This window comes from Vigna umbellata, chromosome 9, assembly GCF_029865625.1.
Source record: "Vigna umbellata cultivar VRB3 chromosome 9, Vumbellata_1.0, whole genome shotgun sequence".
In the NCBI taxonomy this organism is placed as follows: Eukaryota; Viridiplantae; Streptophyta; class Magnoliopsida; order Fabales; family Fabaceae; genus Vigna; species Vigna umbellata.
In genome coordinates, this window is record NC_142173.1 from 5,230,102 (window position 1) to 5,242,621 (window position 12,520).

The 12,520-nt window shown below is 32.4% G+C and overlaps 1 protein-coding gene, 1 long non-coding RNA gene and 1 pseudogene across 2 annotated transcripts; 2 read left to right on the forward strand and 1 right to left on the reverse strand.

The window, feature by feature from the left end:
• Positions 1–983: 983 nt before the first annotated feature.
• Positions 984–2,099, forward strand: LOC148192388 (uncharacterized). The gene is made up of 3 exons (XR_015781880.1): positions 984–1,472; positions 1,727–1,764; positions 2,052–2,099. It is a non-coding gene; the product is annotated as an uncharacterized LOC148192388 (long non-coding RNA).
• Positions 2,100–6,477: 4,378 nt separating this feature from the next.
• LOC124836685 (uncharacterized) lies at positions 6,478–7,820 on the forward strand. The gene is made up of 2 exons (XM_047311860.1): positions 6,478–6,550; positions 7,054–7,820. The coding sequence occupies exons 1-2, from the start codon at positions 6,478–6,480 to the stop codon at positions 7,818–7,820; spliced, it is 840 nt and encodes a 279-aa protein (XP_047167816.1).
• Positions 7,821–9,781: 1,961 nt separating this feature from the next.
• Positions 9,782–11,738, reverse strand: LOC124836683 (protein RBL pseudogene; annotated as a pseudogene).
• Positions 11,739–12,520: the final 782 nt, after the last annotated feature.

Below are 12,520 nucleotides of genomic sequence, written 5' to 3' on the forward strand. Positions count from 1 at the left end.
TTTTTGTGGTTGAAACTTCCTAACTTTTTTTTTCAGCAATTTAGCTGCCAAAGCCCCTTCAATATGCCATTCATCTCTCATGAGTCTTCTTTGTTCTAGAGCCTGAAGTGCGGTGAAAAGTTCTACCAAGGTAATAGTAGAAAGATTTTTTGAGTTCTCCAAGGAAGTCAATGTGGCTTCATATCTTTCTGGAATTGTTACAAGTATTTTTTGAACAATTTGAGAATCAGGAATATCAGTGCCAAGAAGACGTATTTTGTTTGCAATGCCGAGAAGCTTGTTCGCATAATCTTATTGTCTCCGAATCTTTCATCCTCTACATCTCAAGTTCTCGAACCAGATTCAAAGCTTTCATTCCTTTGATTCTCTTACTGCCTTCGTACTCTTCCTTCAAAAAATTCCAGATTTCATATGCTGTTTTCAACGTCATTATTTTGTTGAAAATGATTGGAGATAGGCTGTGAACAAAATTGATTTGGCTTTGGATTTTCAAAGCCTCTTTTCCTTGTGACTTTTCATTTGAGCAACCGTAGGATTATTTGGCAAGGAAGGCACATCGTAATCTTCTTCTACTGCTTCCCTTACATCGTTAGCATCTAGATATGCTTCCATTCACTACAAGAAAAACTGAAATTACCTACCAATATTTATATACGGATTCTAATCCGTATGTAATGTAAGTATTACATACGGATTTTATATACGGATTTAGAAAAATAAATTATATATAGATTTTATATACGGATTTTTATTTATCTATAATTCGTATGTGGATATGTAAGTAAGGCGCGTTGTGGCGGGAAAGATTTATAAAGACTGAAATTTATGTAGTGGCCTCAACGTGTGTATAATTAAAAGTGAATCTTTTCTACCGAAACTACATACGGATCTGGAAAAGATTTAATTAAAAAAAATTATATAGTATTTGTATTAAGAAACCCTCTTGCCCCAGGTCTTAATTTCCTCTGCTCTCTCAACGAAGAACCCTCTTTATAGAAGATGCTCCTTAGACTTCTCGAAGCTTCTCAATGAAGGGCCTTAGCAAGAGAACTCGAAAGAGGAGGAACGCGCCTGGAAAACCCTAGGTTCGCGAGGATACTCCAGGAGCGGAAAGGATTTGAAGCGGAGTGAAAAATAGGAAGATTGTTCGGTGAGAAATGCGATTTAGGTCGCGTGTTCGGTGGAAAAGGACGATTCAACGACTGAATCGGTGAAACAGTGCCAAAATGAGGATGTAATCGATGGAAAAGGCTGTAACGAGGACAAATGAAGTCGCAAAATATGATTTGGTGATGTCAATCACGACGATGAAGGCTCTGTGAGAGTCATGAGGTGAGGACATTCGCGAGCTCGAGAAGAAGCTAGGTTGAGGTTGTTGGACTCGTGAAAGCTTAAACCGTAGCCGCTGTGTGACCGGGCTATTGTTCCATAACCACTATTGCATCTTCTCACCTCCTACGAGGGTTTCCAAGGTTAGTGCATTCATATTAGGTTTAGTTAATTACTTTGTTAAATATGGTTTGGATTGGGCATGTTTTTGGAAAAGGGTTGTTTGAGACCTATAAGTATAAAGAATAAAGCCACACATAATGGGGTTATCAAACTGATGTTCCTTTGATACCATACTTTAAGTATAATCTTATCTCAGTTTCGAAGCTTGTTTCTCCAAACATGTTTCTCATTCAGAAGTAATTTTTTTTTTACTAATGATGGTTATTTTGTCCAGGATTCGAGAGTGGAGGCAGCGGGAGGGATAAGTTGAGAGTGAGATGTTCAAAATTAAAGCTAGAAGTGTTTTCATTTCAGTTTTACATAATTTATTCACTTTTTTTTTCTACTGTCATTGTTATCATTGTGTTTTGACTAACAATATTTTTTTTCTTTGGTTAATAATATGACTTATTGTTTACAATAAGTTGAGTCTTATATTTTTATCATAATATCTATAGGTTGTTTACCTTTTTCAGCCTTACTTGATATCTGTGCCTTATTTTCTTTAGTCCATTTCAAGTATAAGTGTATCTAACTGCCTATCTACTACTATCCATTAGGTGTTTCAGGGGAATACTTGAACTTCTACAAACAAATCAAAGTTTCATGTAAGTTTTGGTAATGAAGCTTTAAATGTAATTTTGAAGCCTTTTTCTTTAATTGTAAGACTATTGTTTATTTTGATGCATTTTTGTGTTTGGAATTGGTATTGGTTTGGGTTTTGAGATTTCCAGTGATATCATTTGGTGTTCCAGTGGTAGTTGTAATTACACCTTCATTCTGTGTTTACTGGTTTAGGTTCTTCCTGTATATATGTGATTAGTTTATAGGGTATAAAAATAGGGTTAGGGATACTGAAGTGATGGATTTATTTATAAATAAAACATTATAGAATACATTGAAATATTTGGGAGAAGGGTTTTGGATGAATTTGGGAGAAGGGTTTTGGATGCATTTGTCTTTGTCTGGTGATTACTCTGTTATTTGTGTAATGAAGCTTCTTATTTCTTCATTCTTTATTCTTTACATCATCCTTTCTCCATGTGCTGAACTCCTATACTTCCACATGTGCATGACCAATTTTGGCTCCCAAGGCCGTGCTCTCCATATTGATGCTCATGGGCTGCCTTCTCAACAAGTGATTCTTTCATGTCATCATGCACCATGCCTTACTTCCCACTTTGACGTGGTGCTGGATGGTGGACTGGTTTGATCAATGCGTACCCATTAGCTAAACTTTAATTTCTACTATATACAGGTCTAGGTTAGGAAAAAGGAAGTTTTTATTTTATGACCATCACCCTGTGACTAATAGTTGATAGAACTGTGTGCACCTCAAACTCAAATCCAGCCAAACAAGTTAGAAAACATTTTTATTTTATGAAATGAAGAGAATAATGTCTGTGATGAATTTGGTCCCAAGAAAATGTCACACTTCATATATGTGTAGGTGTCCAATTGAAACCACTCCACATCAATTATTTACATAGAATATGGTGAAAGACAGTTAAGGGGAAAAAGAAAAAATCCACATGACCCCCAAATGGTCCTGTTAGAAGTTTCGCACACCAACCACAACAACCAAAACACCTACTTATTCTGTTATATGGAGTGTATAATTTAAGGACTTTGAGGTTGTGCCTTTTGAGAATTGCGTGGTGATTACTCAACTCTAGTGTGTTCATCCCGCATGCTTATTAATGTAACTTCCTTGTACTGTCTTTTTCTTACAACTTTCTCCTTTGATTCCACTAGGTTAGTTCCCAATGAAGTTACTTTTCTTACTAGACATTGGTAACTTAAGTTGAATGTACATGAGGAAAAAGTTTGAAGGAACGTTAACTTAAAGATTGTTACATTGGACATGTGTTTGGTTTCACGCTATTGGAACTAAATTTGAATATCTAAGTTTCCAGTGTAAAATGGAGAAGTTATTTAAATTAGTTTTAGTTTGATTCAACATGTCATACATCTGAATGTGCAAGATTTAGATTGCATTCTTTCTATGCCTAATGTAAGGATGAGAACAATTACAGATTTGAGAATCTATTTAATATTTTTTAATATACATCAAATATCTTTTTGATAATAGTAAGAGACAAATAATTTTATAGGGATTAGTCATGAGTTTTGTCCTCTCCCTCAAAATATCTATCATAATCAAGAATTTTAATTCTATAGATACTTAAAAAGGTAACTATTTACTAAATGTTTTAGTTTAGTTTATTTTACTTCTTTAAAATGACTTTCTTGGGAGTAATCAGTTTTATGGTCTTTTATTGGTTGAATTTAATTTGCATGTATATAGGATTAGTCAACACTGACACTTGAGGCTTAACAGTAAATATTTGTAACCAAATGATTAAAATTCTAAGATAAATAAGATTAGAAAAGATGGATAGGAAAACAAAATTAAAGAAAACTTAAATTGAAAATTTAAATAGCCTTCATAACTTTAAATTTTCTTTTTATAGTCACTGTAATTTTTTTTACATCCAATTTTTTTATTTTATTTTGTCTTGTTAAATGATGTCTTGAATTTTGTCATTAGGTACAGCACCGTTCCCATTTCACCTAATTCTCGATCTGCTAAAAAGATATTGTCTTTGCTATTGTAATTGACAGTGTTGTGTTATGGATGATTGTTGTCTTTGGGTTTGTTGGCAATTATAGTTGTTGCAGACATATACATTTTTGTTTTATTCAATTTTGCTCTATTCTACGGGGAGCGAAAAATGAGAACTTGAATGTGGGATTATGTTTGACTGTTCTTCAATTTCCATATATTTTTTATTTTACATTGCTTGGGTCCATTTTCTAGGTCACCTGAAGTTTGAGGTTTGTGTCCATTTTACATGTCCCGCTCTTGTGTGTATTTCAAAATCATCGGCAATCAATCATTCTTTCACAATTTATTTTGAAATTCCAAACTCTGAACATATTTTGGTGTTAATAAGGTTGATTGGGTTGCTTGTTTTGTTGGCAGTGGGCACTTTGTTGCAGAGGACAAGCTCTTGGTCTGAGTGAATGATCCGATGTTGGTCTTGGCATGCTGCTGGAGTGATCTCAAGGCATAATTCCACCTGCACACCCCCAGTTGATCCTTCAAGGCCTCCACTGCCCCAATGCTGGATGTAACAATCCAAGCTCTGGTTGCTGCACTCAAGATAACTGCTATGACTTTTTGATGAAAAATTGGTATGTGTTTTTTGGATGTGTTGATTGAGTGGTTTGTTCGTTTCTATATATGTGTGGGTGATTGAGTGATTTTCAGGAAGGTGGTTAATGCCAAACCACAGGCTTGATCGTTTCTATATATATTTCTGTCAATCAATGTACTTAAGTTATTTATAATGTATTAAATTTAGGAACTTAACTTTGACTGTAAAATTAAGGTAAATGTGTGGTCTATGTAAAATGCAGTTTAATCTTTTATAGCTTTTTGTTTTGCTCTGATGACTATGATTTTTTCGGCTCAATGAAGACTATCTTTGTATCATTCTTCACTCTGCTAATTGTGTTTGTCTTCACAGTTACTGCTAATTGTGTTTGTCTTTTTACGTATACAATTAATGTTAATAGCTTTCACTCATTTGTTTTTTCCTGACATTGCTTTTCCTTTCGTTTCTTTTTTTTCAGACTTGATTAAGCTAGGAACTGTGGATTATGCTGGGAATTTTCTATTTCTGTTGAACTTCTCTCAAACATTTTTTTTTCAGACTTGATTAAGCTAGGAAATGTGGATTATGTTGGGAATTTTTTATTTTTGTTCAACAACTTTCAAACATTATGTTGGAAAATGTGGATTATGTTTGATTATGCTTTGTAGTTTTATTTTATTTTTATCAGTATATGAAACTATTAGTTATTGGGTATGAATGTGAGATCATCTAATTTTTTTTTAAAAAATTATAGTTATATACGGATTTATCCGTATGTAATTTACATACGGATTTTATATACGGATTTTTCCGTATGTAATTTATATACGGATTTATCCGTATATAATTTATATACGGATTTTATATACGGATTTTTCCGTATATAATTTACATACGGATATATCCGTATATAATTTATATACGGATATATCCGTATATAAAGTAGCTACGACAGTTTTATATACGGATTTTTGTCCGTATGTAAGTCGTATGTAATCAAGTGTTATATACGGATTTTGGGTCTTATATACGGATTTTGGTTGTATGTAATTCAATTTTTTCTTGTAGTGATTTTGACAACCCACATTTGATAATTTTGTCCATGAAATACAGGTACAAAAACAGTAGTAAAGGATGTTTGAGATTCCATATTATGTGTGGTGACTATTTTGTGGTTGTAGGTGTTTGTGGGTTATATCACAGATCCCGTAAGATCCTTTTTGCTCTTGATACCAATTGTTGCGTTTTAAAGTTTAAGAGGCAAAAGAATGAAGGGAAACTAATATCTTTTATTGAGCATAAGCACTAAATATTTAAACTACAAGATTTGTAACCAACTTTGAGAAATACCTACTAAATCTAATTAATTAAATAATGTATAAAATTCTCCTAAAAAATAGGATATGGATATATTTTTATTTAACTTATTTGACTCCATCAACCAAAATGTTGTTTGACTCACAAAATTCCAACAAGATGCTTTAAACTTGTGTTTCTCAAGTCTTACATATATTTTATATCCTTTTCCTTTTTATTTCGTTTCCATGAAATATCACCATATTGCTATAGACTTTTAAAGTGTATCACCCAAACAACGAATTTGAACTTTATTTATCCCAGAAGTTATACCAAGAGCTAGAGGGAAATTCAAAGTTAACTCATCATGCCATAATATTCAGCAGTCAAAAAGGAATCAATTGTTTCTTCAGCAATCCATTCTCATCAAATCTTGAATAGTCAGTTATACATATAACCCTACAATCAATAAGCTCAATCCCAAAAACAAACAAAAAAGCAATTGATGGAATTGCAATCAAACCTAACAATGAGAATTGGGCAGCCAAAATTAGAAACAGAGGAGACCGCTGAATCACATTCCCTGCTTGTTCATCTTCCTGGTTTGTATGGCTAATTTAAATCATACACAAAAACCATGTTTTTCTTTTTCTTTTTTTCTCTAAATTACCTTTAAAAAAAAACATGTATCAACTATCATTTTTCATATGCTATGTAACCCTAACGAACTTGTTTATCAACATTTTAAGAGAGAGAAATAAGAAAAATAGCTAAAATTAACTCTTTTTGCAAATTATATTTATTTTATTTATAAATTAATTTTTAAAACGTTTTTTTTTTCATATAAATTAGAGTTGCTTCATTTTCTCATCACTTTTTTTTTATCTTAGAAGTATTTATGGATCAAATAGTAAAAAAAGCTATCATTGTAATATTGTGGAGCAGATACCTTTGTGCAATAAATTATATCAAAACTCACGGATTTTATTAAGTTTTTAGAAAAAAATCTCTACAGGAAAATTTGTTCATGTAATAAGAGATCATATATTGTAACTGTTATTTTGTTCCCCTTGACGTGCTCATGAATTTTTTGGCTTTCATGTAGGTTATGCAGAGGATGATATAGGTGCTGAATTTGAGTATGATTATAGAAGAGTTAGGGTTTTTGGTAGACGATCACTTGGAGATAATAGATCAATCCGCTTCAACATTGCATATGCAGTTCCTATGAATTGTGACGTGAACAAGCTAAAGGGTGTGTTCCAAGGAGAAATGTTTAGCATTATAATGCCAAAGGTAACCATACCAAGGAAAATGCAAGGTCAAATAATGACAACCTGTGAGGAGCCAAAATCAATAGTTGAGAGTCAAATACAAGCTAACGAGGCTTTAACTTCACCAAAAAGTGATTCTGTTCCTCAAAAGGGTGAAGGAGTTTCACAAGATGCCAAGAATCAAAGAGAAGTGAGTTTTGAAAGCAGTGAAAAGAAAAGGGTTGAAAGGAAAGAAACAAAGGATGAAAGTGAAAATGATTCTGTATCAGGAAAACCACCCCAGAAAGGAAAAAATGAAGGTGTCATGGATGAGACAAGTTCCATCACAAGGAGTGGTAAACTTGGTGATATTGAATGTAAAATTGGTGAGAGAAAGGGCAAAGAAAAAGTGGAAATGAATAGTAAAATTGGTGATATTGGATCATCAGAAAGGATTGGGATAAAGGAGGTGGCTGCTACTGCTTCACAAGCTGTGACAAGTATGATAAAAGGGTTCAATGAAGAAGATAAGCATGTGCTACTGTATACTAGTGTAACGGTTCTGGTTTTGGCACTGGGGGTTTATGCCTCGTACAAGCTTCGTTCTTTAGCTAAATAAATCCATCTTTCACATATAATTTTGGCATATACACATATATTTAAAGTCATTTTATATTATATGTTTTTCCTTTTTCACTAACACAAACAACTAGCTAGTAAAACAAACATGACAAGTTTTATAATAGTTGAAGAGTTATTTTAACTAAAATTTAAATAAATTATAATACATAAATAAATACAAAATTTATCTTATTTTATTTGACTTTTAACAATGTTTGCAATCTAACATCTATTTAATAGAATAAAACTATTAAATAGGGACATTTCATAGTTGATTGTGAGTAGTACACGACAGACAGTATATAAAATATTATTTCAGAAGAAGCTGCCATAGTAATGTGATATATCCAAAGAAGCTGCCATAGTAAAGTTTTTGTCTTCCAAAAACAAAACACAAGTGTTATCCTACGAGGTCTAACTCCAAACTTCTATGAAAAAATGAAGTCATTTTTAAAAGATTTCAATTTTTGACAGTCATCATTTGTTAACATTTTTTATTTTTAATGATAATCTTACATATAACCGTTGTCATTTCTGAAAAAACAATTGACTTTCAACGATAGTTTCAAGTAACATTGTAAAAAAGTTGCATTATTTAAGCATTTTAAAAAAGTTGCATTTATTTATAAATTGCTACTGTGTTTTTTTCATTTCCAAAACCATTGTTAAATGAACCATGAATAACAAATTTTACACAAATATATTAAACTTAAACTTTAATATAAAAAATAATAAAAACATAATATTATATGTATGGATGTTATTTTTTATTTTTTATAACAAAAAACATTTATTATTATAATATAATAATTATTAAAATAAAAAATATTATTAAATTAATTTGAATACAATACATAATTATAAAATTAAATAATTTTTATAATTTTATTATAGATATGCATAGGTAATTTTTTTATGAATAGTTATTTAAGTTTTAAAATAACAGTTATTAAAAAAATAAAAACAAAAAGTGTGTCCTCTCGATTAATGATACAAATAACAATAACATGGATTCAACTCAATAGTTCCAAGCCAATATTTTAATCTTAAAATCATCATTGAAGTTATTTGATTACTTCATAGTCTAAAAGTCATTTTAAGTTAGTTTCGCTATTTGATATGATTTCTTGAATTCTAGAATTTGCAATAAAGAAGGAAAAGATCCTAAATTAACGTTGTTTCATCTATTAGGCATATCAATCTAAAATGAGGTCAATTAACTGATGCATACGTAATAAAAAATAACGCTATCACCAAGTCTTTTTCAACAAGGCATCAAGAGTGTATACTATCTTGTGAAATCGATTAAATAATCAATTTAAAACCTAAATTCATATCTTATTACAAAACTATAGTCTTTAAATCTAAGAAAATTCAAATAAATCCCTAAATTATATTTAAGATTTCAATTAGTTTCCATTCCTTTTCATTTCATAGAAAAAGAAAAAAAAATTAACCAACTTTTCTAAAAATTAAAATCAATGTACACATCAATAGGTGATTTTTTTTTTATTTAAATTTAAATGAACGCATATTGATAAAGCAATTAACTTATAAAAAACTTGTATAATTTTCTTTTTCTATTTTCTTCTCTTATTATACACATTGCTAGACACGCAAGTTAACATGTCTTACTACGTTTTTTCTTACAAAATTTTCTTTTCAACCTTGACTAAAAATAAATTCAATTATAATATATAAATATGAATAATTCTTCCTAGGCCAATTCCAATTTGTAAAATTAATGCAAAAATGCAAAATGTCATGATGCAAAGACAAGAAATACGATACATGTACAGAGTATATACACCCATTGAAACTTTCTATTTTTCTCTATCTCCTTTTTGTCATATCATGTCATCTATCACATGTACACTTCTATTTCTATCTCTCTAAGAGACTTAGAACTAACCAAAAGTTGATAAGGAAAGAAAAGAAGATCAGCATGATCATCTCACACTACCTTACATTCTCAGACTCAGGAGAATTCATATCAAATTCATCTTACACACTCCTGGTTTTCCTCAATCTCTATGAAATCAGGAAAACATGCACTCCATTCCTCTGTGTAAGCTTTGGCCCAGATATAAACAGTGCCAGTTGAAGAAACAGATACAAGAACAGGGCGCACAGGATGCCATGCTAAATCAACAATTTTTTGGTTAGGCCCTTCAAGGATTTTCGCTTCTCCAACTACACTCCATATGAAAATCTGGTGCCCTCCTCTCCTAGCAGAACCACCAGCAACCCACTGTCCATTGCCAATGAAGCAGGGTGATCTCCAGTGAACAGTCATGGTTGAATCTTGAAGCTCCCGGATCAAAGTCAAACACTTTGATCCTACGGCCTTCAACTTCTCAACAGCTTTTAGGCCTTTGTGTTTTTCTTTCAGATCATCAAGTGCTCTAACTTCATCTTTCAGAGGTAGAAGGTTTTCATATATCCGGATTACTCGATCATTTGAATTTGCTAAAAGGTGCTGTCCATTTCTGCTGAACACAATGTTCCTCACTTCCCAACCACTAGAGATAGGAATCATGGCACGAACCTCATTGTTTACATGGTTGATTACAAGAATTTCCCCCTTTGAGTTTCCCACATAAACAAGGTTTCCGTACTTGTTAAAACACGTAGGAGTTGGTGATAATAAAGTAGTTCCTTCAACACGCCTGTTATGTGAGGGAGGGGTTGGTTCTTCTGTTCTCTCCAAGAGAGAAACTTTAAGCAAAGTTGTGTTTTCTGTGTTCAAGTCAACAATCATTGGAGGACGTGAGAGAGGGCATGCCAAGCAAAGAGCTGGATTAGGGTAACGTGGATGAAGACGAGCTTGTAGAGGGCTGTGTTCTAAAACTATTCTTTTTATCCTATCACCACTCTTCACATCCCACAGTAACAATGACTTGTCAGCAGAAGACAAAAGAATTCGATTACCACACCTCGACCAGCAGACACTGTTTATTGGAGATGAACATTCTTCATCTTTAAGCTCTTTAGCAATGCCCCTGCTTTCAAAATCCCAGATAACGCACCTTCCGTCCATGCACCCAGCTGAATCAATTGATCAAAGCAAGAATGAGAGAGTTTATAATGTATACAATACCTCCAATCAATGATTTACAGAAGTTTTACTTTTACATTTGCTATTACGTTCATATAGCACATTATTCAAGCAAATAGTGGGCACATGCTATGCAATGTAAGTAACTCTATGCATCAACACAAAGAACTACTGCATAAATCACAAAGAGATACTCAGTATCAGTAAATAGCTTATCTACTCATACTTGTACAAATTTAAAACTAAATCATGCTCCACTTTCACATAACATAATTACAAAAATTAAAATGGAGAATCAAGATTTATATACTCACACCCAAGAAACAAAATTTGCTCACTTTTACAGTCTTCATATATAACACTCTCACAACAGAATTCCTGGTAAAAATATCTTGAAAAAGTGAAGCAGACACTATTCTACACACGTGATATTGGTTGCTAGAGAATATAAAAGTAACAGAAGATCGAAAGTAAAAATATTAAACAACCCAAGAAAAAATACCATGTGTTAAAACATCCTTCAAGAATCACTTTTCTTTTGCTTCTAGAAGCAGATTTCAATGTTCAAGAATTGGAAAGAAAGAACTCTAACCTGAAAGAAACCAAAAAGACAAAAGGGTAAGTAAGAAATTTACCAGCAAGAAGTTTACCACAAGGATTGAAGGCAATGCATTTGGCATGGCCATTTTTCAAATACTCCTCTATCACTTCCGGATGATCTCCCTGCAATGAGGGTTCTTCAATGGTGCACAAAACAATCACAGTTTTAGTAATTTCAAGAGTTAGGAGAAGAAAAACATAAAATGAAAAACTAATATGTTGAGAAGAAGAAAACGAACCAGCAGTAGATGTAGCCATTGTTGCAAAAGTTGAAGGTGAAGAGATAGAAAACGATGATGAAGTATAGTGAGCGAGGGAAAATTGAATAACCTGTGCTTTGATTATGGAAAATGGAAAATGAGAAACAAAAGAGATTAAATACATAAGATTTATGAAAAATTAAACTGTTTTATATAATGATTAACATGGTCCAGTTAACAGTTAAGATCATGGGAATCAAAGATGGTTAAAAGGTGTAACTAAGTTAATATTTAGTTATGAATTTTTATAGTTTTTGAAACTATCACTACTACAAAATTTGCATTTAAACTCGGATAATAGACATTAGTTTAGACAAAATCGATGCCTATCAAAAATGCGGTAACAGTTTTGTAATTACAACGAACTTATACGCTTTGGTTCGACAAGAATCGAAGCATAAAATTGTTATAACCTCGGTTTCATAGCAAACCGAAGCATAAAACTCCAACTGTCCGCCTCGCTTTTCGGCTGGACAACTTTATGAAATGGAGATACTCCCTCGGTTGCACCTAAAACTGAGGTAGAAGCCCTCTGCCACACCTGCAACACCCTGAACATCCCTCTGCCACGTCAGCCATACAACATCGGTTCCCCAAAGGACCGAAGTAGTAAGTGTTGTGTTGTCCAAGAGCTACTGCTTCAGTTTAAGATCCGCTGTACAAATGCTATTAGGCTTTGGTTTTCGATATAAACGAGGCATATAAGTTTAAGGTATTTTAAAAAATGTCATTTCCTTTTTGTTTTTTATTTTTCTTCTGGCACTTTACGCATCGGTTTCA